The 27,832-nt window shown below is 37.6% G+C and overlaps 1 protein-coding gene across 4 annotated transcripts in view; it reads left to right on the top strand.

Moving 5' to 3' along the window:
- BOLL (boule homolog, RNA binding protein) overlaps positions 1-27,832 on the top strand; it is a 67,595-nt gene that overhangs the window by 28,659 nt on the left and 11,104 nt on the right. For all 4 annotated transcript variants that reach the window (XM_012507058.2, XM_003253897.3, XM_003253898.4 and 1 more), the window contains 3 exons: positions 1,910-1,957; positions 2,757-2,885; positions 15,648-15,746. In XM_012507058.2, coding sequence (XP_012362512.1) covers positions 1,910-1,957; positions 2,757-2,885; positions 15,648-15,746 — 276 coding nt within the window. The remainder of the gene's footprint in view (positions 1-1,909; positions 1,958-2,756; positions 2,886-15,647; positions 15,747-27,832) is intronic.

Here is a 27,832-nt window from a genome sequence, read left to right as displayed (position 1 = left end):
CTTCTGCTTACCTTTTCCCTGCAATAAGAAATTGCAGGACTCCAGGCAAAACCAATCCTAGCAGAAGAGAAGGGGTTGCAGAGGCTGAGTGGCTCCATGCTGCGCTCCTGGATTTGCAATCACCACAGGTGTCTCTCCACTCCCCTGCTGCACTCTAGCACTCTCCCTTTGATGCTCCTGTCAAATTGCAGCTGTTTATTCGTTGCCTTAGTCATTTCTTGTGGCGGGGTGGGGAGCCAGTGGAAAATGAATGCCAGGCATCTCTGGTCAGCCATCTTGCTGACATCATGCCTCTCTTTTCTTACGAGGGAACTAAACAATGTCATACAAGAAGATGGACTCTTTGCTTCCTTTTACCAAATGTGATGAGGTCAGTTTTGCTCCCCTGGCTAACATTTAATCTAAAAAGTCTTTAGCAATAATTCCCCAAATAAGATACAGGTATTGGACTGCAAGCTGGTTTTTTAACGGTAACATATGTCAGTTTCTTGCTATATTATATTTAACATAATTTATATTAAAGTAAATAATATATTGTTGTTTATTATATATTATGACATCCTCTTTCAGTTAACCAGCACTCTTCATTAATTTTAGTGAAAAATTGGGGATAAGTGAACTATAATGCCAGACCATTTTGGTCTATAGCAGGGTCATCAAACTATGGCTTGTAGACAAAACTCCAGTCAGCAGCCTGTTTTTGTAAATAAAACATTATTGGAACACAGCCACATTTGTTTACTTATTGTCTATGGCTGTTTTTGTGCTACAGTAGACGAGTTGAGTCTTCTTTTTCCCCTTATCCCAGCGTTAGGCAACTGGTAATCTACTTACCTGTTTTTCTAGATTTGCCTATTCTGGATATATCCTATAAAAACAATCATACAATTTGTGGTCTTTTGTGACTGGCTTCTTTCATTTAGCATAATGATTTCAAGATTTATCTATGTCATGATAAATGAGACATGGCATATCTCAGTACTTCGTTCTCGAATAATATCCCATTGTATGGATACACTGTACCACATTTTGTTTATCCATTCATCAGATGATGGACACTTGAGTTGTTTCTACTTTTTGACTGTTATAAATAATGCTGCAATGGACATTCACATACAAATTTTTATGTGAACGTATATTTTTATTTCTTTTAGGTCTTATAACTAGAGTGGAATTGCTGGGTCATATGGTAACTTTGTTTAACCTTTTAAGGAAGTGTTTATTTTCCCAAAGGGCTGCACCATTTTACATTCCCACCAGCAGATTATGAGGGTTCTAATTTCTCCACATGCCCGTCAACACTTATGATCTACTTTTTTTATTAAAGCCATCCTAGTGGGTATGAAGTGATGTTGTATTATGGTTTTGATTTGTATTTCCCTGAAGGCTAGTAGTGTCGAGCATTATTTCTTGTGTTTATTGGCCATATGTATATCTTCGTTGGAGAAAAGTCTATTCGTATCATTTACCTATTTTTAAGTTGGGTTACTTGTCTTTTGATTATTGAGTTGTAAGAGTTCTTTATACATTCTTGATATAAGTTCCATATTTTCTCTCATCCTGTGGGTTGTATTTTCACTTGCACAAAAGTTTTTAAAGTTTTGATGAAATCTAATTTAACTATTTTTTGTTGTTGCTTTGTTGTTAGTGTTTTTGGAATCAAAATTTTAAAAACATATCCTAATTCAAGGTCACAGGCATTTACATCTATGTTTTTTTCTAAGAGTTGTATAATTTTAGCTCTTACATTTAAGTCTCTGGTCCATTTTGAGTTAATTTTTGTATACGGCTTTAGTTAATTTTTGTGTATGGTGTGAGGGTCCAACTTCATATTTTTGCCTGTAGATATCTAGTGTTAACCCTTGTTTATAATCAGAATGGGTTTTTCTTTTCTTTTATTTAATTTTAGGCCACCACACAGTATCTACCAGGACAGTGGCAGTGGAGTGTTCCTCAGGTAAATGTTAACTTTCAATATATAATTTTAAATCTTTCTTTCATTATATTCTTGTGATGACTGCATGAATACTAAAGTTTTTTAGATTTGAGACCTTCTTCTTCTGTTTATTAACTTACTCTTTTGGCAGTTCATTTTCAGTTTCTTCATTTGTAAAATGGATGTAATGATACTATACCTTTGTAAGTTTCCTTACACGATGTTTGTGAATATCAAATGATAATGCATAAATGAAAGCATTTTATAAATGTGTACTGTATAAACATGAAAACTTACCCTTTTTTACTATTAGTGTTATTTGAAAATTTAGCATTTTTCTAACTTCACTTGGATTTGGCTTCACTTTTTATTCTGTTCCTAAATAAGTATTCTATTTCCCAACTTTTAGTAACAAATAGTACTTCACCAAAAAATTGTTTGACATTTTCCCACTTCCATTAGAAGTCACAGAGCTGAGAGTAGACATTTATGTCCATTTAAATACCATAGGTCACACTATTACAACCTTTACTGATGATATTAATATAACCATAATTATTATCTTTATTTATATATGAGGTTCTGAGTCATTAAGAAGTTTTAGTGCTTACCAGTGATAAGATTCTTTAACTATAGCTACACAATTGGAATTTATAACAGATTAGTTTCTAATCCATTGCTGAGATACTTCTGTGCTATTCCTAAAAAAAAAATTTAGTAAAATATGAAACAAATACTTCTCTCATCTGTTGGCTAAGTCATTTGGTTTAACAGAAATAACTAATCATATTTGAATTAGAAATATGGTTTTGTATTTTAGCCTCCTGCCTCTTCTGCTCCATTCTTATACCTGCAACCTTCTGAGGTTATTTATCAACCAGTGGAAATTGCACAGGATGGTGGATGTGTTCCTCCTCCACTGTCTCTGATGGAAACTTCAGTTCCAGAGGTATGTATTAGTCTTAAAGTAATTAATCTATAACTACCTCATGTTAACATTTATTTCTTTTTCTCTTTTTTAAATTTGTTCCCGACCCTCATTGAAACTGCTTCATCTTCTGTTTTGTTGATTCATTCAACTCTCTTCCCCTTTCTTATATCTAAGAATGCATCATCTTAGACTTTTTCACTAACTAGTTCTGAACCATTTCCCAAATCAACCATTCATTCCACTAAGCTAATCTTTGATTTGATCTTTTTGAAATAGTAAAATTCCAAATACTCTGCATTCTCATTTTGCCTGTCAATCTGTATTGTTACTAACATTCTATTAGTCAAAAGCATATAATTAAGATGAAGAAGAAAAAATCTTTAAAAAAATTCTTCCTACAAAAATGTAAATTAAATTTATAATTACAAACTTTAATATCCTCTTCAGCATCTTTAAGTTATATTTCTGATCCATTACTTATAGCTTCACCATCTGTGTGCAAGGAACTGTGCCTGGTATGTTTTATTTTATATTTTATTTATTTTATATTATTTTAAGTTCCAGTATATATGTGTAGGATGTGCAGGTTTATTACATAGGTAAACCTGTGCCATGTTGGTTTGCTGCATCTATCAACCCATCACCTAGGTGTTAAGCCTGGCATGCATTAGCTATTTTTCCTGATGCTCTACCTTCCCCAGCCCCTGACAGGTTCCAGTCTGTGTTGTTCCCCTCCCTGTGTCCATGTGTTTCTCATTGTTCAGCTCCCACTTACAAGTGAGAACGTGCGGTGTTTGGTTTTCTGTTCCCGTGTTAGTTTGCTGAGGATAATGGCTTCCAGCTCCATCCATGTCCTAGCAAAGGACATGATCTCTTTCCTTTTTATGGCTGCATAGCATTCCATGATGTATATGTACCACATTTTCTTTATCAAGTCTATCACAGATGAGCATTTGTGTTGATTCCATGTCTTTGCTATTGTGAATAGTGCTGCAATGAACATACACATGCATGTATCTTTATAATAGAATGATTTATATTCTTTGGGTATATACCCAGCAATGGGATTGCTGGGTCAAATGGTATTTCTGCCTCTAGGTCTTTGAGGAATCACCACACTGTCTTCCACAATGGTTGAACTAATTTACATTTCCACCAACAGTGTAAAAAAGCGTTCCTATTTCTCCACAGCCTCACCAGCATCTGTTGTTCCTTGACTTTTTAATAATCGCCATTCTGACTGGTGTGAGATGGTATCTCATTGTGGTTGATTAGCATTTCTCCAGTGATCAGTGATGTTGAGCTTTTTTTATGTTTGTTGGCTGGATAAATGTCTTCTTTCGAGAAGTGTCTGTTCATGTCCTTTGCCGACTTTTTAACGAGGTTCTTTGTTTTTTTCTTGTGAATTTGTTTAAGTTCCTTGTACATTCTGGATATTGGACTTTTGTCAGATGGATAGATTGCAAAAATTTTCTCCCATTCTATAGGTTGTCTGTTGACTCTGATGATAGTTTCTTTTGCTGAGCAGAAGCTCTTTAGTTAATTAAATCCCATTTGTCAATTTTTGCTTTAGTTGCAATTGCTTTTGATGTTTTCATCATGAAGTCTTTGCCCATGCCTGTGTCCTGAATGAATGGTATTGCCTATATTTTCTTCTATGGTTTGTGTGTGTGTGTGTGTGTGTGTGTGTTGTGTGTGTGTGTGTTTTGGTTTTTTTGGGGTTTTTTTGTTGTTTTTTTGTTTGTTTGTTTTTTGAGACAGAGTCTCGCTCTGTCACCCAGGCTAGAGTGCAATGGCGTGATCTCGGCTCACTGCAACCTTCACCTCCCAGGTTTGAGTGATTCTCCTGCCTCAGCCTCCTGAGTAGCTGGGACTACAGGCACGTGCCACCATGCCCAGCTGGCTAATATTTTCGTATTTTTAGTAGAGACGGGGTTTCACCATGTTAGCCAGGATGGTCTCGATCTCCTGACCTCATGATCCGCCTGCCTTGGCCTCCCAAAGTGCTGGGATTACAGGTATGAGCCGCCACACCCAGCCCTTCTATGGTTTCTATAGTTTTGGGTTTTACATTTAAGTCTTTAATCCATCTTGAGTTAATTTTTGTATAAGGTGTAAGGAAGGGGTCCAGTTTCAATTTTCTATATATGGCTAGACAGGTTTCCCAGGACCATTTTTATTATACTTTACATGCTGGGATACATATGCAGAACGCGCAGGTTTGTTACATAGGTATACATGTGCCATGGTGGTTTACTGCACCATCAGCCCATCATCTACGTTAGGTATTTCTCCTAATGCTATCCCTCCCCTTATCCCCCACCCCCTGACAGGCCCTGGTGTGTGATGTTCCCCTCCCTGTGTCCATGTGTTCTCATTGTTCAACTCCCACTTGTGAGTGAGAACATGCAGTGTTTGGTTTTCTGTTCCTGTGTTAGTTTCCTGAGAATGATGGTTTCCAGCTTCATCCATGTCCCTGCAAAGGACATGAACTCATTCTTTTTCATGGCTGCATAGTATTCCATGCTGTATATGTGCCACATTTTCTTTATCCAGTCTATCATTGATGGGCATTTGGGTTGATTCCAAGTCTTTGCTATTGTAAATAGTGCTGCAATAAACATACATGTGCATGTATTTATAAACTTTTCAATATATACCCAGTAATGGGATTGCTGGGTCAAATGGTATTTCTGGTTCTAGATCCTTGAGGAATCACCACACTGTGTTCCACAATGGTTGAATTAATTTACACTCCCACCAACAGTGTAAAAGCGTTCCTGTTTCTCCACATCCTCTCCAGCATCTGTTGTTTCCTGACTTTTTAGTGATCACCATTCTAACTGGCGTGAGATGGTATCTCATTGTGCTTTTGATTTGCATTTCTCTAATGACCAGTGATGATGAGCTTTTTTTCATATGTTTGTTGGCGACATAAATGTCTTCTTTTGAGAAGTGTCTGTTCATATCCTTCACTTTGATGGAGTTGTTTTTTTCTTGTAAATTTGTTTAAGTTCTATGTAGATTCTGGATATTAGCCTGTTGTCAGATGGATAGATGGCAAAAATTTTCTCCCATTCTGTAGGTTGCCTGTTCACTCTGATGATAGTTTCTTTTGCTGTGCAGAAGCTCTTTAGTTTAATTAGATCCCATTTGTCAATTTTGGCTTTTGTTGCCATTACTTTTAGTGTTTTAGTCATGCCTATGTCCTGAATGGTATTACCTAGGTTTTCTTCTAGGGTTTTTATGGTTTTAGCTCTTACATTTAAGTCATTAATCCATCTTGAGTTAATTTTTGTATAAGGTATAAGGAAGAGGTCCAGTTTCAGTTTTCTGCATATGGCTAGCCAGTTTTCTCAACACCATTTATTAAATAGGGAATCCTTTCCCCATTTCTTGTTTTTGTCAGGTTTGTCAAAGATCAGATGGTTGTAGATGTGTGATGTTATTTCTGAGGTCTCTGTTCTGTTCCATTGGTCTATATCTCTGTTTTGGTACCAGTACCATGCTGTTTTGGTAGCCTTGTAGTATAGTTTGAAGTCAGGTAGTGTGATGCCTCCAGCTTTGTTCTTTTCGCTTAGGATTGTCTTAGTTATACAGGCTCTTTTTTGGTTGCATATGAAATTTAAACTAGTTTTTTCCGATTCTGTGAAGAAAGTCAATGGTAGCTTGATGGGAATAGCATTGAATCTATAAATTACCTTGGGCAGTATGGCCATTTTCACAATATTGATTCTTCCTACCCATGAGCATGGAATGTTTTTCCATTTGATTGTGTCCTCTCGTATTTCCTTGAGCAGTGGTTTGTAGTTCTCCTTGAAGAGGTCCTTCACATCCCTTGTAAGTTGTATTCCTAGCTATTTTATTCTCTTTGTAGCAATTGTGAATGGGAGTTCGCTCATGATTTGGCTGTCTGTCTATTATTGGAGTATAGGAATGCTGAATGCTTGTGATTTTTGCACATTGATTTTGTATACTGAAACTTTACTGAAGTTTCTTATCAGTTTAAGGAGTTTTGGGGCTGAGATGATGGGGTTTTCTAAATACACAATCGTGTCATCTGCAAACAGAGATAGTTTGACTTCCTGTCTTCCTATTTGAATACCCTATATTTCTTTCTCTTGCCTGATTGCCCTGGCCAGAACTTCCAATACTATGTTGAATAGGAGAGATGAGAGAGGGCATCCTTGTCTTGTGCCAGTTTTCAAAGGGAATGCTTCCAGCTTTTGCCCATTCAGTATGATATTGGTTATTGGTTTGTCATAAATAGCTCTTATTATTTTGAGATATGTTCCATCCTAGTTTATTAAGTGTTTTTAGCATGAAAGGTGTTGAATTTTTTTGAAGGCCTTTTCTGCATCTATTGAGATAATCATGTGGTTTTTGTCATTGGTTCTGTTTATGTGATGGGTTACATTTACTGATTTGCATATGTTGAAGCAGCCTTGCATCCCAGGGATGAAGCCAACTTGATGGTACTGGATGAGATTTTTGATGTGCTGCTGGATTTGGTTTGCCAGTATTTTATTGAGTATTTTCGCATCAATGTTCATCAGGGATATTGGCCTGGAATTTTCTTGTTTTGTTGTGTTTCTGCCAGGTTTTGGTATCAGGATGATGCTAGCCTCATAAAATAAGTTAGGAAGGAGTGCTTCTTCTTCTATTATTTGGAATAGTTTCAGAAGGAATGGTACTAGCTCCTCTTTGTACCTCTGGTAGAATTCGGCTGTGAATCTGTCTGGTCCTGGACATTTTTTGTTTAGTAGGCTATTAATTACTGCCTCAACTTCAGAACTTGTTATTGGCCTATTCAGGGATTCGACTTCTTCCTGGTTTAGTCTTGGGAGGGTGTATGTGTCCAGAAGTTTATCCATTTCTTCCAGATTTTCTAGTTTATTTGTGTAGAGGTGTTTATAGTATTCTCTGATGGTAGTTTGTATTTCTGTGGGATCAGTGATGATATCCCTTTTATCATTTTTTACTGTGTCTATTTGATTCTTCTCCATTTTCTTCTTTATTAATCTGGCTAGTGGTCTATCTATTTTGCTAATCTTTTCAAAAAACCAGCTCTTGGATTCATTGATTTTTTGAAGGGTTTTTTGTGTCTCTGTCTCCCTTAGTTCTGCTCTAATATAGTTATTTCTTGTCTTCTGCTAGCTTTCGAATTTGTTTGATCTTGCTTCTCTAGTTCTTTTAATTGTGATGTTAGGGTGTCAATTTTAGATCTTTCCCACTTTCTCCTGTGGGCATTTAGTGCTATAAATTTCTCTCTAAACAGTGCGTTAGCTGTGTCCCAGAGATTCTGGTATGTTGTGTCTTTGTTCTCATTGGTTTCAAAGAACCTATTTATTTCTGCCTTAATTTTGTAATTTATCCACTAGTCATTCAGGAGCAGGTTGTTCAGTTTCCATGTGTTGTGTGGTTTTGAGTGAGTTCCTTAATCCTGCATTCTAATTTGATTGCACTGTGGTCTGAGAGACTGTTTGTTATGATTTCTGTTCTTTAGCATTTGCTGAGGAGTGTTTTACTTCTAGTTATGTGGTCAATTTTACAATAAGTGCTATGTGGTGCTGAGAAGAATGTATATTCTGTTGATTTGGGGTGGAGAGTTCTGTAGATGTCTATTAGGTCCACTTGGTCCAGAGCTGAGTTCAAGTCCTGAATATATTTGTTAATTTTCTGTCTCGTTGATCTGTCTAATATTGACAATGGGGTGTTAAAGTCTCCCATTATTATTGTGTAGGAGTCTAATCTGTGTAGATCTCTAAGAACCTGCTTTGTGAATCTGGGTGCTCCTGTATTGGGTGCATATATATTTAGGATAGTTAGCTCTTCTTATTGCATTGATCCCTTTACCATTATGTAATGCCCTTCTTTGTCTTTTTTGATCTTTGTTGGTTTAAAATCTGTTTTATCAGAGGCTAGGATTGCAACCCCTGCTTTTTTTTTGCTTTCCATTTGCTTGGTAAATATTCCTCCATCCCTTTATTTTGAGCCTATGTGTGTCTTTGCACATGAGATGGGTCTCCTGAATATAGCACACCAATGGGTCTTGACTCTATCCAATTTGCCAGTCTGTGTCTTTTAATTGGGGCATTTAGCCCATTTACATTTTAAGTTAATATTGTTATGTGTGAATTTGATCCTGTCGTTATGATGTTACCTGGTTATTTTGCACATTAGTTGATGCAGTTTCCTTATAGTGTCGATGGTCTTTACATTTTGGTATGTTTTTGCAGTCACTGGTACTGGTTTTTCCTTTCTATATTTAGTACTTCCTTCAGGAGCTCTTGTAAGGCAGGCCTGGTGGTGACAAAGTCTCTCAGCATTTGCTTGTCTGTAAAGGATTTTATTTCTCCTTCACTTATAAAGCTTAGTTTGGCTGGATATGAAATTCTGGGTTGAAAATTCTTTTCTTTAAGAATGTTGAATATTAGCCACTACTCTCTTCTGGCTTGTAGGGTTTCTGCAGAGAGATCCACTGTTAGTTTGATGGGCTTCCCTTTGTGGGTAACCTGACCTTTCTCTGGCTGCCCTTAACATTTTTTTCCTTCATTTCAACCTTGGTGAATCTGACGATTATGTGTCTTTGAGTTGCTCTTCTCAAGGAGTATCTTTCCAGTGTTCTGTGTATTTTCTGAATTTGAATATTGGCCTGTCTTGCTAGGTTGAGGAAGTTCTCCTGGATAATATCCTGAAGTGTGTTTTCCAACTTGGTTCCATTCCCCACATCACTTTTAGGTACACCAATCAAACCTAAGTTTGGCCTTTTCACATAGCCCCATATTTCTTGGAGGCTTTGTTCATTCCTTTTCATTCTTTTTTCTCTAATCTTGTCTTCACACTTTATTTCATTAAGTCAATCTTCCATCTCTGATATCCTTTCTTCTGCTTGATCAATTCAGCTACTGATACTTGTGTATGCTTCACGAAGTTCTCGTGCTGTGTTTTTCAGTTCCATCAGGTCACTTATGTTTTTCTCTAAACTGATTATTCTAGTTGGCAATTCCTGCAACCTTCTATCAAGGTTCTTAGCTCCCTTGCACTGGGTTAGAACATGTGCCTTTAGCTCAGAAGAGTTTATTACCCATCTCTGAAGGCTACTTCTGTCAATTCATCAAACTCATTCTCTATCCAGTTTTGTTCTCTTGCTGGCGAGGAGTTGTGATTCTTTGGAGGGGAAGAGGCATTCTGGTTTTTGGAATTTTCAGCCTTTTTGTGCTGGTTTTTCCTCATCTTCGTGGATTTATCTACCTTTGATCTTTGATGCTGATGACCTTTGGATGGGGTTTTTGTTGATGTTGATGTTATTGCTTTCTGTTTGTTAGTTTTCCTTCTAAGCGTCGGGCCCCTCTGCTGCAGGACTGCAGCAGTTTGCTGGAGATACACCCCACACCCTGTTGCCTGGGTATCACCAGCAGAAGCTGCAGAACAGCAAAGATTGCTGCCTGCTCCTTCCTCTGGAAGCTTCATCCTGGAGGGACACCCTCCACATGCCAACCGGAGCTCTCCTATATGAGGTGTCTGTCAACCCCTGCTAGGAGGTGTCTCCCAGTCATGAGGCACAGGTGTCAGGGACTCACTTGAGGAGGCATTCTGTCCCTTAGCAGAGCTCAAGCACTGTACTGGGAGATCTATTGCTCTCTTCAGAGCCAGCAGGCAGGAACGTTTAAGTCTGCTGAAGCTGCACCCACAGCTGCCTCTTCCCCCAGGTGTTTTGTCCCGGGGAGATGGGAGTTTTATCTATAAGCCCCTGACTGGGGCTACTGCCTTTCTTTCAGAGATGCCCTGCCCAGAGAGGAGGAATCTAGAGAGGCAGTCTGGCTACAGTGGCTTTGCGGTGCTGAGGTGGGTTCCGCCCAGTCCAAACTTCCCAGTGGCTTTATTTACACTGTGAGTGGAAAACCGCTTACTCAAGCCTCAGTAATGGCAGATGCCCCTCCCCCCGACCAAGCTCGAGCATCCCAGGTCGACTTCAGACAGCTGTGCTGGCAGCGAGAATTTCAAGCCAGTGGGTCTTAGCTTGCTGGGCTCCATGGAAGTGGGATCCACTGAGCAAGACCACTTGGCTCCTGGCTTCAGCTCCCTTTCCAGGAGAGTGAATGGTTCTGTCTCTCTGGGGTTCCAGGTGCCACTGGGGTATGAACAAAAAAAACCCTGTAGCTAGCTCAGTGTCTGCCCAAATGGGCACCCAGTTTTGTGCTTGAAACCCAGGGCCCTGGTGGTGTAGGTACCCGAGGGGATCTCCTGGTCTGCAGGTGCAAAAGCCATGGGAAAAGCATAGTATCTGGGCCAGATATCACTGTCCCTCATGGCTTCCCTTGGCTCGGGAAGGGAGATCCCCAACCCCTTGTGCTTTCCAGGTGAGGTGACGCCCCACCCTGCTTCTGCTCACCCTCCGTGGGCTACACCCACTTGTCTAACCAGTCCCAGTGAGATGAGCTGGGTACCTCAGCTGGAAATGCAGAAATCACCTGCCTTCTGCATTGGTCTCACTGGAAGCTGCAGACTGGAGCTGGTCCTATTTGGCCATCTTTCCCTGGACTTCCCCAGCACCATTTGTTAAACAGGGAATCCTTCCCCCATTGCTTGTTTTTGTCAGGTTTGTTGAAAATCAGATGGTTGTAGATGTGTGGTCTTATTTGAGTTCTCTATCCTGTTCCATTGGTCTGTGTCCGTTTTTGTACCAGTACCATGTGCATGGTATGTTTTAAATCAGCGTGGTGAAAGATTAGGAAATTATCATTTACCTCCGAGTTTAAGTACATTGTTTTATTACTTTTGTAATATCATAATTTTGTTCTGAAACAATAATTTCCACAGTTGGATCTTAAGATTTACCATCAATACTTTTACTAGGATTTCTTTATTGTTTATTTCATGCCCCACTTATCTATTTTATTTTTTTTTTTTGAGACGGAGTCTCGCTCTGTCGCCCAGGCTGCAGTGCAGTGGCTCCACCTCGGCTCACTGTAACCTCTGCCTCCTGGGTTCAAGCGATCCCCCTGTCCCAGCCTCCCAAATAGCTGGGAATACAGGCGCACACCACCACATCCGGCTAATTTTTATATTTTTAGTAGAGACGGGGTTTCACCATGTTGGCCAGGATGGTCTCAATTTCTTGACCCCGTGATCCACCTGCTTCGGCCTCCAAAAGTGCTGGGATTACAGTTGTGAGCCACCACGCCCGGCCCTCTGTGCTTCTATGAGTTTGACTTTTTCACGTTCTGCATATAAGTGAAATCATGTAGTATTTGTCTTTCTGTGCTTGGCTTATTTCACTTAGCATAATGTCCTCCAGGTTCATCCATGTTGTCATAAATGACAGGATCTCCTTCTTTGTTAAGGCTGAACAGTATTCCATTGTGTATACAGATACTACATTTTCTTTATCCATTCACTGACTGATGGACACTAATGTTGATTCCATATCTTGACTATTATACATAATGCTGGAGTGAACATGGAAATGGAGATATCTTTTTAACATAGTGACTTCATTTCCTTTGGATATGTATATACAGTAGTGGGATTTCTACATCATATGATAGTATTTTTAATTTTCTGAGAAACTACCCTACTGTTTTCCAAAATGGCCATACTAATTTACATTCCCACCAGCAGTGTACAAGGATTCCCTTTCCTCCACATCCTTGTCAGAGATCATTTTTGTTCCTTGTAAAGCCCTTTGTATCACAGGGGTTCTGTATTGGGATGTGGCAATTGCTACTTCCTTTCCCACTTTCTCCCTGCTTCACCTCCAGCAGTATTCCTCAGGTAAAAGGCTAGATAGTAGACAAGAAAAATTGTATAAACATGATTTCTCCATCAATTCTACCTCCCCTGTTATTAAGTCAGGATTATTAATTATTATTAATTATTTATCCTAATTATTAATAGGATCTCTGTGGAGATATTTTGTGCTTCTACCTCACCCTGACCGATACATACTTCTGCACTCAAGACTCTAAAGTGTCTTTGAGGAGGTCTTCCAGAACGTCGACCTCTAGGGAAATCGTCATCCTTTCTCATGTCTGAGGAGGCTTCAGAATCCTCCCTTATATTGGTCCAACTTGCACAGCACTTGGCAGACATTCTACATTGTGTATGGTTTGAGAGTCACAGGCATTTTCTTCTTTAATTGATGATGGCATTTTAAAAATCTATATTTTGTTGTTTTCTGGTTTGCAAGGAGCAGGTAGTGAGATAAGAATGGTTTTACATTTGATTTTTTGTCAGAATCTCTTTTGGCATTAAATCATATTTTTAATTCCTGATATCAGACACTTACTTACCATCAGAATATATGCACTATTTAATGGAATCTAATAAAGCTTTTCTGAAAATATTGCTCATCATTATCTTATAACTTGTACTTTTGTGTATTTCCATACAAAATATTTGCATGTTTTTGTTTTGATATTGTTTCTAGTAGAAGGTATAGTCTGACTAATATATAACTTAATGAATAGAGTGGGATGGTTTACAGTTGAAGTGTTTTTTTCCCTAAAATTAAGAACTTCACAACTTTTCTTGTGAACGTTATAGTCAGATTTCTTTTTTTTTTTTTAAAAAAGTTACCTTCTTCACTCACTTATTTCAATGATTATTTTAAACCTTTGCCAAGCCCTCAGTACTACCAGATTGTACCCACTCCACCGCCTGCCCATGTCATTCTGAGAATATAGCTTTGTCTTCTCTTTTGCAGAGTAAGTAAGAACCAATTTGTGGAAACCAACTCAGCCTCCAACCCCTGAAATACAAATTTACCTGTATCCTAACTCATCCTTAGCTTCTTATATTTATTTAGTGACTTTCAGTCTTGTCCAAGGTTATTTCTACCTCTTGCAATCTAGATGCTATCAGTTCCCTCCTCCTCAGGGACCTCATTCCAACTACTGTTCTTTTTCTCTCTTGTATTTGAAGTCTTCTGCTCTCCATTGGTTTACAGCTTCACCACTTACTAACTGTGTTACTTTGAGGAATTGCTTAACCCTTCATGGTCTTGCTTTCATAATTTCCTTATTTGGAAAATGAGGACATCAGGAAAAACTATTTTGCAGGATTGATGTAAAGACTAGAGATATGGTATACCAAGTTCTTTGTATAGTGCCCAACACCTTGTAAGAGGCAATATTATCCTGTGACACACAATCCCACCAATTCCCTAATTTTCTGCTACCTTCCAAAGCCAAGTTTCTTGAAAAAGTAGTCTACATTCAGAATTTCTGCTACTTCACTACCCATTCACTCCTCACCTGCTGAAGTCTACTTCATTACCTTTCTGCTGAAGCTGCCTTGGGTAAAGGTCCTCAGTGACTTCCTAACTGACACAAACTTTCCTTTCTTTATTTAATCTTATTTGAAGCTCTCAGAGACATTGTACCTACTCCCTAAAACTCTTCCTACCCTTGGTTTCCATGATACTACTCTCTTCTGGCAATCCTTTTACCTCCTTTTGTTTTCCTTTATAAGCAGATTTCATATTTGGTTCTCCATTCTTTCACCACATGTATTCACTCTGATGTTGTCGTCCATAGCCATGTATCTAGCCCCCATCTCACTCCTGAGTTTTAGACTGCACTATCCACTATAATAGCCACTAGCCACATGTGGCAATTGAGCACCTGAAATGTGGTAAGACCGAATTGAGATGTCCTCTAAGTGTAAAATACATACTGGGTTTTGAAGACACAGTATGAAAAAAGAATGTAGCCCAGCTCAGTGGCTCACGCCTGTAATCCCAACACTTTGGGAGGCCAAGGCAGGCAGATCTCGAGGTCAGGAGATCGAGACCATCCTGGCTAACACGGTGAAACCCTGTCTCTACTAAAAATACAAAAAATTAGCCGGGCGTAGTGGCGGGCGCCTGTAGTCCCAGCTACTCGGGAGGCTGAGGCAGGAGAATGGCGTGAACCCGGGAGGCAGAGCTTGCAGTGAGCCAAGATCGTGCCATTGCACTCCAGCCTGGAAGACAGCAAGACTCCATCTCAAAAAAAAAAAAAAAAAAGGAAAAACAGAATGTAAAACATCTTGGTAATCTTTATATTGATTGTACTTTTATATGATAATATTTAATATGTATTAGTTTAAATAAAAGGCATTACTAAAAATTCTACCTTTATTTTTCTAACATGACAATGGGAAAATTTTAAATAACATATGTAGCTCACGTTATATTTCTTTTTTTATTTTTTATTTTTTTATTTTATTATTATACTTTAAGTTTTAGAGTACATGTGCACAACGTGCAGGTTTGTTACATATGTGTACATGTGCCATGTTGGTGTGCTGGACCCATCATATATTTCTATTTGACAGTGCTGGTCTAGAGCCACATCTATCAACAGTATACCTCTACTAGAATTTCTACAAATACCACAAATTTTGTATATCACAAACCTAACTCCTTCTCTCCAACCCTTTAACACAATTACATGAATATTAAGCTTTCCTTGTATTCTATATTCCAATGAATGGTACCACCATCTGCTGGACAAGCCATAACTGCATTTACATAATCTCTTACCTTGCCTGTTGAATCCCTATACGTGTCTATAGGATTTGTGATCATTCTGACTACTGTCTATTTCCCTCATCAGATTATAAGTTAATTCATTATATTAACTCATCAGATTATAAGTTAATTAAACATAAGGGAATGTGTTTTTAACTGTTTCTACATTGTATAGCTAGATGATTAGTATATTGTAAATGCTGAGTAAATATTTTGAATTAATAAATGAAAGGTGATATTTTTTGTCTCTTTTTTTGTAATAGCCTTATTCTGATCATGGAGTTCAAGCAACGTATCACCAGGTTTATGCTCCAAGTGCCATCACTATGCCTGCGCCTGTGATGCAGCCTGAACCAATTAAAGTAAGAAATTTGTTTTGACTTTTTACTTTGTTTTTCTTCCATTGTATTTCAAGTTTTCCAACTTTCTCTTCTAGAAAGGAACAATTTTGGATATTTGCATCACACTTGTGATCAGAAGTACAGAATTAGCAAACTCTTTCATGTGAAGGAAATATAATTCTAAATTAACTATAATGGTCTTTTTTTATTTATTGTGGTAACATATGCAACTTAAAAATTTTCTATTTCAACCATTGTTAAGTGTACAGTTCGGTGGCATTAATTACATTCACAATGCCATGCAATCATCACCATTGTTTCCAAACCTTTTCCTCACCCCAAGTTGAAACTCTGCACCTATTAAGCAATAACTCTTCCTATGGGCTTCCTCCCAACCCCTGGTCCCTGGTAACCTCTAATTTACTTTCTATTTATATGAATTTGCCTATTCTAGATATTTAATATACACTACTCTGATTTTTATTATCTATGTTGATGACATGTGGCATTTATGGGGAGGTGAAAACAATTAATTATCTCCTTTTCCAGTTTGGGAATCATGTTCATGCCTCCTTAGTCAGATTCAGGCCAAAGAATGATAATCTAGTTATACCCATGTATATACTCAATATATTTTGACTATCTACTATGTAGCAGGGAATTCTTCCTGTTCCCTTATGAACAAGTTTCTTGGTGAAACTCTTGCATCATTCCATTAAGGAAATGAACTTTATCTGCAGTAAAGAGCCACAGACTGATCAACTGTTGAGATGGTAATATGAATCCTGCATACAGTGTACTTTAGTGAGGAAGGTAGGCATAGTCTTTGCATTAGAATAATGGATATTAGCTGTTTCACACTCATATTTATGTTCTGGCCCATCCTATGTGTTGAACTCAATACCAAGACAGTCTACTTTCAGGAGCCTTCCGATCTTCTCGTGTCCCTTCACCCCAATCCCACTCACTGCATCCCTTCATTGGCTTTACCACTATACACCAAACATGAAATAAAACTATAATTTTGACATATTGTCAAAACCTATAGTGTTACTAAACATTACTTATAGAGGCTTCATTTTTAGTATTGTTAGAAAATCTCCTAAAACAGACTTCTTCTGTCGTTAACATTTACTCCAAATATACTTCTGCAGAAATGGCTGATGTTGCTATGCCATATTAGGTAAGTGATAGTTATTTTCAGTTACTGAGAGAGAGCTATGTCACAAGGGATGGAAACTGTGTAATTTATACAATTATACAAATTAAATAATGTGAATAAAGGATGGAGTGGTGGGTGGTATTTGGATAGGAGAAAATTGTACGGAGAAACTGGTATCTTACTCTTTAATATAGTCATATAAAGATTACCAATTCTGGCCAACTGTGGTGGCTCATGCCTGTAATCCCAGCATTTTGGGAGGCCAAGGTAGGAGGATTGCTTGAAGCCAGGAGTTTGAGACCATAGTGAGACCTTGCCTCTACAAAATAAAAATTTTAAAAACTAGCCGGGCATGGTGGTGCACCCCTATAGTGCTAACTACTCAGGAGGCTGAGGCAGGATGATCACTTGAGCCCCAAGGTTCAAGGTTACAGTGAGCTATGATCACGCCATTGCATTCTAGTCTGGGCAACAGAGTGAGACCGTGTATATCTCTAAAATTAAAAAAAAAATTCACACCAGTTAGAATGGCCATCATTAAAAAAACAGGAAACAACAGGTGCTGGAGAGGATGTGGAGAAATAGGAACACTTTTACACTGTTGGTGGCACTGTAAACTAGTTCAACCATTGTGGAAGTCAGTGTGGCGATTCCTCAGGGATCTAGAACTAGAAATACCATTTGACCCAGCCATCCCATTACTGGGTATATACCCAAAGGACTATAAATCATGCTGCTATAAAGACACGTGCACACGTATGTTTATTGCGGCACTATTCACAATAGCAAAGAGTTGGAACCAACCCAAATGTCCAACAACGATAGACTGGATTAAGAAAATGTGGCACATATACACCATGGAATACTATGCAGCCATAAAAAATGATGAGTTCGTGTCCTTTGTAGGGACATGGATGAAACTGGAAAACATCATTCTCAGTAAACTATCGCAAGGACAAAAAACCAAACACCGCATGTTCTCACTCATAGGTGGGAATTGAACAATGAGAACTCATGGACACAGGAAGGGGAACATCACATTCCAGGGACTGTTGTGGGGTGGGGGGAGGGGGGAGGGACAGCATTAGGAGATATACCTAATGCTAAATGACGAGTTAATGGGTGCAGGAAATCAACGTGGCACATGGATACATATGTAACAAACCTGCACATTGTGCACATGTACCCTAAAACCTAAAGTATAATAAAAAAAAAAGTACAGTTGGATGAATTTTAACAAATGTATACAGTCGGTATCCACACGCATAATCGAGATATAGAATGTTTCCATTCCCAAAAAGCTACCTCATGCCCCTTTGTAGACAATCCTCTCACACCACCCATTTCCCTGACAACCACTGGCAACTACTAATATAATTTCTCTCCGTTTGCCCTTCTGCAAGGTCATATGAATGGAGTCATACGATATACAGGTGTTTAATTATGAATTCTTTCTCTTATTAGAATGCTTTTGAGATTTATAAATGTTTTGGGTATCAGTAGTTCATTCCTTAAAAAAAAAAAAAAATTACCAATTCCTCTTTTGTTAGAGATGGAAAAAAAAATAGACTTCCAGAGTCAAAACTGGAACACAAGACAGTTATGTAGAATTTTGTGTTTCTCATTTTTATTTTTTAAGGTTAAATGTTCCATGCATTTTATACTCAATATTTTTCTTTAGGTGGTTTAGTGGCCCTCAATACAAAACGTTACCCCACTCAGAGACAGAAACTCCAAAACCACTTCTGTAGTTTTCTAGAACTATATAATGCTGTAGAAATGCTTTAATATGCATGTATTACTATGTGGCAAATTATCTATTTTTATTTATAGTGCATTTGTATTATAACATGGAAATCTTAATATACAAATGTTGTTCTACGTTACGAAACAATCTTTTTCTAGAACATATTATTAATATTAAAGTATTAGTGAATGACATTTGAAACATTAGCCTTTTTTACTTCCAATGCAAATTTTCTCTAGTACCAAAAATCTTGGTGACTTTTAAAATAGAAAGGTGGAAATATTCTTCGGAAGAGTTGTTGTTTTTATAAGCGTAAAACTCATTTTTAAAACTCTAATGATTACAACTTTATGAATGTTAATTGAGGATATCCCAAAGTAGGAATTTCAGATGTCAAAACTATCTTGAAACAACAAATCTATTCCATAAAATAGAAACCTTATGCAGAGTTCGAAGCACAAGTCTAACTGCTGTGAAGTACTGTTTACCAGAAACTACTCATTGACTGTAAGCCACAGCCCACATACTCTGCCAAATCAAATACAAAAACAAATAAATACAAAACAGACCAATATAGAGGTAACTAGATTAATATGATACTAATTAGGGCCATCATTCCCTAATTCAGCAGTAACATCTTATACAGAATCAAGTTTTAGGCCAGTTGTGGTAACTCATACCTGAACTCCAGCACTTTGGGAGGCCAAGGCAGGAGGATCACTTGAGCCAGGAGTCTGAGGCCAGCCTGGCAATATGGAGAGACCCCATCTATAATTTTAAAAAAGAAAAAAAACAGAATTAAGTTTTAAAGTCAAAAAAAGCAAAACCACATAATGTCAAAATTATCCCACTGAACTAGACTAGGAAGGAACAAAAAGAAAATCTGTGTTTCTGGGTATATGAACTACTATGTTTCTAAGATAAATATCAAACCCCAAGGTATGAAGGGTATGAGTGGAGAATTCTAAAGTGTTTCGGTTTTCTCACAGTGTTTTTACATTTTTGCATTAATATAAGTATCTAATAAATTTGTTCTTATATGGATTAAGTTCAATGTGTATTTTATTTAACTCCCATGTCTACTAACAATCAATGAAAACATATGGCTATTAAGGATCATATTTAACCACTTGCCCAGGCTATAAGGAATTTCTTCTAATTAAAGTACTGATTGGACTTAAATGAAAAACACAACTAATGCTCTACAAAGTATGATTCAGAAGTAAATTGGAGAGGGATCTGAACTACTACCACTATCTACTTCTAGTTCAGAGGCCTAGAGTGTGCACTTACCTAAAAATTAGCAACTATATCTACTTTACAAAAAGATTCCACTACCAGTATCTTTTTTCCAACCAATTTCCTCACTTGAGTATCATTAATACTTCTTATAAATCAATTTAGAGACTAAAATTGTCTTGTATTCTGAAAAACCTAGGAAGGACAAGTATAAAGCAATGTAATCTAGAAGGCAGAGGCAGGAAAAGCTGGTGCCTTGTAACTCTGAATATATAAGGAGGGTATAAATTTTCATGTATGCTATATATAGTCAGACAATAGACAGACTCAGATTCTCTAGAATAAGTTTTTTACTCATAAAGAACTAGGCAGAAGGAGCAAAAAATGCTCACCCACTTAGACATTAGAAATTGTGTAAGTTCTGTGTCTACCAAGCCTCCTTTTTGATGTAAATCTAAAAGAGGCGACATAGGACAGTAAGGAGAATCAAGTGTTCATGGCACCAATTCTAATTGTCATGGGTAGATCCCCATTCAAGGATGAGTAAACAGAAAAGTATATATTATATGGATTCTGTGAAAAAAATTGAATATGGCACTACATTGAAGGCAAGGATGAATAGTATAAATATGTATATATGTATAAGAACATATGTATGAGAGGAAATTAAATATAGTTTTTAAGATATATCCCATGTTCTCAGTAATGGATCTTTAAAAAACAATTGCAAACTGAAAAACAGGAAAAATGAAATGGTTGCTGGCTAGTGTAAGAAAATACTGCCCAAAAACTACTGACATGATGGAAAGAATCATATTTGCCTTTGTCATAAAGGGCCAGTAGTCACAAAAGAAAATGAAATCCTTGATAGAGAAGGATATTTTTAATTCTTCCAGAATGTAAAAGAAAATAACATGAAAGATGAAATGATGAGATAAAATGCTAGAATAGAGAGAGCAGAGAGACAGGTCCAACCAAAAAATAGTAATTATCAAGAAAAGAATACAGAATAAATGGAACAGAAAGAATGTGCAGAAATTTTAACAGCAAAACAAAATCAAAAACACTGTGACTTGAATTTACAAATCAAAAAAGGATTCATCATGCCTCAAACAAAATTAATGAGAGACAACCCATGCATAGATATCCTGGCAGTTATCTTTCCCCCATCATCCCATCCTACCAAACATCCTTGGCCTTTTAACCTATTTTTTAACATTTTATTTTAAAATAATTTTACACTTACAGAAAGGTTGTAAAAATAATACATGTATTATTAGTTCATGTATCTCTTCAACTTCTAATTTTAACAGCTTACATAATCAACAATTAGCAAAACCAAGAAATTAGCATTCATAAAGTACTATTAAGTAAACTACAGACCTATTAAGTAAACTACAAACTTCACCATTTTTTTAACTTATATTCTTTTTCTGTTCTAGGATCTAATCTAAGATCCTACATTAATTTGTCATGTCTCCTTATTCTCCACCAATCTGTGACATTTACGTAGTATTTTATTGTCTTTCATGACCTTGATTCTTTTTTAAAATACTGATTTTTTTGTAGAATACTCTTCACTTTGAGTTTGGCCTATGTTTTCTCTTAATTAGATAAAGGTTAAGAATTTGGGACAATAATATCACAGAGGTGATATGCCCTTATCAGTGTGTCATATCAGGGGATATAAGATGTCAAAATGTCTAATTACTGGCAGTGTTAACTTTGATCACTTTAAGCTTAAAAAGTAACTTGCCCACAGTAGCATAGTTGAGTAAGTGGCAGATCCAGGATTCTAATCTAAGCATGCTTTCTACCGTAGAGAAAAAGTTAGCTGGTCTCTTAAATCCTTGCATGAAGATCACTGACAAACCATGCACAAAGAATTTCCCATTAGGATTTTAGTGCCTCCCTCTTAACTATGACATGCAACCACGTTAGAAGAAAACCTCTAGAGTGAGAGAACAAAATAAACAGAAAAAAAGAAATTCATAAGAAACATACAATGCAGGGAGCAGAAGAAAATATCAAAGAAACTACAATTAATATCCTCTCCGAAATAGGCAAAAACTGAGAAGTGGTACATGCATAGACAGCCTGATACTTTTTCTCTCAAACATATGTCCTTTTAATTTTTTTAGCCTTGCATTTTGAAATAATTTCAGATTTACTGAGAAGTTATAGAAATAAGAGTTTCTGTATATCCTTCGCCTACTTCATCCTTTGGCTAGAGGGCATTGGTACAGGAAATGAACATCAGTACAGTCATCTAAACTATACACCTTATTCTAAAATGTCACTAGTTTTTCCACTAATGTGAAAACTGAAATAAAATATGTGTGAGTTAAATATTACAGGCAAAAGTTTTCAGAAAGTAGAATCAAAAAAGACTGAGGTGAATAATAATAGAGAAAAGATAAAATTAGATTAATCCAAGAAGTCAAATATTTTTTAAATTGCAGAAAGAGGAATAGAGAAAAATCATTGAGGGAAATTATCAATAAATTAATACGAGAAAACTTCCTAGAAACTTAAGGACAAGAGTCTCTAAATTGAAAGGGCCTACCAACTACTTGTCACAATTACTGCAAAAGACTCACACTAAGGCCAATTATTGTGAAATTTCAGAATGGCAGGAATAATAGAAAAAATTCCAAAAGCTACTAAAGAGAGAAAATAGATCACATTTTCCCTTGATCTTATCCATTTTTTAAATAAATTTTACAATAACTTTTACCTCAAATGTATCATGCAACCTGGAAATAATTATGTCTCAATGGTTCACTTCGTAAGAATGTTTAGTGTATTTTTGCAGTAATTTTCTGCTTTATTTTTCATTATGCAAACTTTAAATAGAATTCTTTTTTTTAATTTTATTATTATTAAAGTTTTAGGGTACATGTCACAATGTGCAGGTTCGTTACGTATGTATACATGTGACATGTTGGTGTGCTGCACCCATTAACTCGTCATTTAGCATTAGGTATATCTCCTAATGCTATCCCTCCCCCCCACCCCACAACAGTCCCCGGAGTGTGATGTTCCCCTTCCTGTGTCCATGTGTTCTCATTGTTCAGTTCCCACCTATGAGTGAGAACATGCGGTGTTTGGTTTTTTGTCCTTGTGATAGTTTACTGAGAATGATGGTTTCCAGCTTCATCCATGTCCCTACAAAGGACATGAACTCATCATTTTTTATGGCTGCATAGTATTCCATGGTGTATATGTGCCACATTTTCTTAATCCAGTCTATCATTGGTGGACATTTGGGTTGATTCCAAGTCTTTGCTATTGTGAATAGTGCTGCAATAAACATATGTGTGCATATGTCTTTATAGCAGCATGATTTATAATCCTTTGGGTATATACCCAGTAATGGGATGGCTGGGTCAAATGGTATTTCTAGTTCTAGATTCCTGAGGAGTCGCCACACTGACTTCCACAATGGTTGAACTGGTTTACAGTGCCACCAACAGTGTAAAAGTGTTCCTATTGCTCCACATCCTCTCCAGCACCTGTTGTTTCCTGACTTTTTAATGATGGCCATTCTGACTGGTGTGAGATGGTATCTCATTGTGGTTTTGATTTGCATTTCTCTGATGGCCAGTGAGGGTGAGCATTTTTTCATGTGTTTTTTGGCTGCATAAATGTCTTCTTTTGAGAAGTGTCTGTTCATATCCTTTGCCCACTTTTTGATGGGGTTGTTTTTTTCTTGTAAATTTGTTTGAGTTCATTGTAGATTCTGGATATTAGCCCTTTGTCAGATGAGTAGGTTGCAAAAATTTTCTCCCATTCTGTAGGTTGCCTGTTCACTCTGATGGTAGTTTCTTTTGCTGTGCAGAAGCTCTTTAGTTTAATTAGATCCCATTTGTCAATTTTGGCTTTTGTTGCCATTGCTTTTGGTGTTTTAGACATGAAGTCCTTGCCCAGCCTATGTCCTGAATGGTATTGCCTAGGTTTTCTTCTAGGGTTTTTATGGTTTTAGGTCTAACATGTCAGTCTTTAATCCATCTTGAATTAATTTTTGTATAAGGTGTAAGGAAAGGATCCAGTTTCAGCTTTCTACATATGGCCAGCCAGTTTTCCCAGCACCATTTATTAAATAGGGAATCCTTTCCCCATTGCTTGTTTTTGTCAGGTTTGTCAAAGATAAGATAGTTGTAGATATGCAGCATTATTTCTGAGGGCTCTGTTCTGTTCCATTGGTCTATATCTCTGTTTTGGTACCAGTACCATGCTGTTTTGGTTACTGTAGCCTTGTTAGTATAGTTTGAAGTCAGGTAGCGTGATGCCTCCAGCTTTGTTCTTTTGGCTGAGGATTGACTTGGCAATGCGGGCTCTTTTTTGGTTCCACATGAACTTTAAAGTAGTTTTTTCCAATGCTGTGAAGAAAGTCATTGGTAGCTTGATGGAGATGGCATTGAATCTATAAATTACCTTGGGCAGTATGGCCATTTTCATGATACTGATTCTTCCTATCCATGAGCATGGAATGTTCTTCCATTTGTTTGTATCCTCTTTTATTTCACTGAGCAGTGGTTTGTAGTTCTCCTTGAAGAGGTCCTTTACATCCTTTGTAAGTTGGATTCCTAGGTATTTTATTCTCTTTGAAGCAATTGTGAATGGGAGTTCACTCATGATTTGGCTCTCTGTTTGTCTGTTATTGGTGTACAAGAATGCTTGTGATTTTTGAACATTGATTTTGTATCCTGAGACTTTGCTGAAGTTGCTTATCAGCTTAAGGAGATTTTGGGCTGAGATGATGGGGTTTTCTAGATATGCAATCATGTCATCTGCAAACAGGGACAATTTGACTTCCTCTTTTCCTAATTGAATGCCCTTTATTTCCGTCTCCTGCCTGAATGCCCTGGCCAGAACTTACAACACTATGTTGAATAGGAGTGGTGAGAGAGGGCATCCCTGTCTTGTGCCATTTCAAAGGGAATGCTTCCAGTTTTTGTCCATTCAGTATGATATTGGCTGTGGGTTTTTCATAGATAGCTTTTGTTATTTTGAGATATGTCCCATCAATACCTAATTTATTGAGAGTTTTTAGCATGAAGGGTTGTTGAATTTTGTCAAAGGCCTTTTCTGCATCTGTTGAGATAATCATGTGGGTTTTGTCTTTGGTTCTGTTTATATGCTGGATTACGTTTATTGATTTTCATATGTTGAACCAGCCTTGCATCCCAGGGATGAAGCCCACTTGGTCATGGTGGATAAGCTTTTTGATGTGCTGCTGGATTCGGTTTGCCAGTATTTTATTGAGGATTTTTGCATCAATGTTCATCAAGGATATTGGTCTAAAATTCTCTTTTTTTTGTTGTGTCTCTGCCAGGCTTTGGTATCAGGATGATGCTGGCCTCATAAAATTAGTTAGGGAGGATTCCCTCTTTTTCTATTGATTGGAATAGTTTCAGAAGGAATGGTAGCAGCTCCTCCTTGTACCTCTGGTAGAATTCAGCTGTGAATCCATCTGGTCCTGGACTATTTTTGGTTGGTAAGCTATTAATTATTGCCTCAATTTCAGAGCCTGTTATTGGTCTATTCAGAGATTCAACTTATTCCTGGTTTAGTCTTGGGAGGGTGTATGTGTCCAGGAATTTATCCATTTCTTCTAGATTTTCTAATTTATTTGTGTAGAGGTGTTTATAGTATTCTCTAATGGTAGTTTGTATTTCTGTGGGATCGTGGTGATATCCCCTTTGTCATTTTTTATTGCATCTATTTGATTCTTCTCTCTTTTCTTCTTTATTAGTCTTGCTTGTGGTCTATCAATTTTGTTGATCTTTTCAAAAAACCAGCTCCTGGATACATTGATTTTTTTAAGGGTGTTTTGTGTCTCTATTTCCTTCAGTTCTGCTCTGATCTTGGTTATTTCTTGCCTTCTGCCAGCTTTTGAATGTGTTTGCTCTTGCTTCTCTAGTTCTTTTAATTGTGATGTTAGGATGTCAATTTTAGATCTTTCCTGCTTTCTCTTGTGGGCATTTAGTGCTATAAATTTCCCTCTACACACTGCTTTGAATGTGTCCCAGAGATTCTGGTATGTTGTATCTTTGTTCTCATTGGTTTCAAAGAACATCTTTATTTCTGCCTTCATTTCGTTATGTACTCAGTAGTCATTCAGGAGCAGGTTGTTCAGTTTTCATGTAGTTGAGCGGTTTTGAGTGAGTTTCTTAATCCTGAGTTCTAGTTTGATTGCACTGTGGTCTGAGAGACAGTTTGTTATAATTTCTGTTCTTTTACATTTGCTGAGGAGTGCTTTACTTCCAACTATGTGGTCAATTTTGGAATAGGTGTGGCGTGGTGCTGAAAAGAATGTATATTCTGTAGATTTGGGGTGGAGAGTTCTGTAGATGTCTATTAGGTCAGCTTGGTGCAGAGCTGAGTTCAATTCCTGGATATCCTTGTTAACTTTCTGTCTCATTGATCTGTCTAATGTTGACAATGGGGTGTTAAAGTCTCCCATTATTATCGTGTGGGAGTCTAAGTCTCTTGGTAGGTCACTAAGGACTTGCTTTATGAATCTGGGCGCTCCTGTATTGGGTGCATATATATTTAGGATAGTTAGCTCTTCTTGTTGAATTGATCCCTTTATCATTATGTAATGGCCTTCTTTGTCTCTTTTGATCTTTGTTCGTTTAAAGTCTGTTTTATCCGAGACTAGGATTGCAACCTATGCCTCTTTTGTTTTCCATTTGCTTGCTAGATCTTCCTCCATCCCTTTATTTTGAGCCTATGTGTGTCTCTGCACATGAGATGGGTTTCCTGAATACAGCACACTGATGGGTCTTGACTCTTTATCCAATTTGCCAGTCTGTGTCTTTTAATTGGAGCATTTAGCTCATTTACATTTAAGGTTAATATTGTTATGTGTGAATGTGATCCTGTCATTATGATGTTAGCTGGTTATTTTGCTCATTAGTTGATGCAGTTTCTTCCTAGCCTCAATGTTCTTTACAATTTGGCTTGTTTTTGCAGTGGCTGGTACCTGTTGTTCCTTTCCATGTTTAGTGCTTCCTTCAGGAGCTCTTTTAGGGCAGGCCTGGTGGTGAAAAAATCTCTCAGCATTTGCTTGTCTGTAAAGTATTTTATTTCTCCTTCACTTATGAAGCTTAGTTTGGCTGGATATGAAATTCTGGGTTGAAAATTCTTTTCTTTAAGAATGTTGAGGGTCGGGCGCGGTGGCTCACACTTGTAATCCCAGCACTTTGGGAGGCCGAGGCAGGCGGATCACGAGGTCAGGAGATCGAGACCATGGTGAAACCCTGTCTCTACTAAAAATACAAAAAATTAGCCAGGCGTGGTGGCGGGCGCCTGTAGTCCCAGCTACTCGGAGAGGCTGAGGCAGGAGAATGGCGTGAACCTGGGAGGCAGAGCTTGCAGTGAGCCAAGATTGTGCCACTGCACTGCAGCCTGGGTGACAGAGCAAGACTCCGTCTCAAAAAAAAAAAAAAAAAAAAAAAGAATGTTGAATATCAGCCCCCACTCTCTTCTGGTTTGTAGAGTTTCTGCCAAGAGATCAGTTGTTAGTCTGATGGACTTCCCTTTGTGGGTAACCCAACCTTTCTCTCTGGCTGCCCTTAACATTTTTTCCTTCATTTCAACTTTGGTGAATCTGACAATTATGTGTCTTGGAGTTGCTCTCCTTGAGGAGTATCTTTTTGGCGTTCTTTGTATTTCCTGAATTTGAATGTTGGCCTGCCTTGCTAGACTGGGGAAGTTCTCCTGGATAATATCCTGCAGAGTGTTTTCCAACTTGGTTCCATTCTCCCCATCACTTTCAGGTACACCAATCAGACGTAGATTTGGTCTTTTCACACAGTCCCATATTTCTTGGAGGCTTTGTTCGTTTCTTTTTGTTCCTTTTTCTCTAAACTTCTCTTCTTGCTTCATTTCATTCATTTTGTCTTCCATCGCTGATACCCTTTCTTCCAGTTGATTGCATCGGCTACTGAG

This window comes from Nomascus leucogenys, chromosome 22a (assembly GCF_006542625.1).
Source record: "Nomascus leucogenys isolate Asia chromosome 22a, Asia_NLE_v1, whole genome shotgun sequence".
NCBI lineage: Eukaryota > Metazoa > Chordata > Mammalia > Primates > Hylobatidae > Nomascus > Nomascus leucogenys.
The sequence above is the reverse complement of the archived record's forward strand: the minus strand, read 5'-3'. Positions and strand labels throughout refer to the sequence as shown.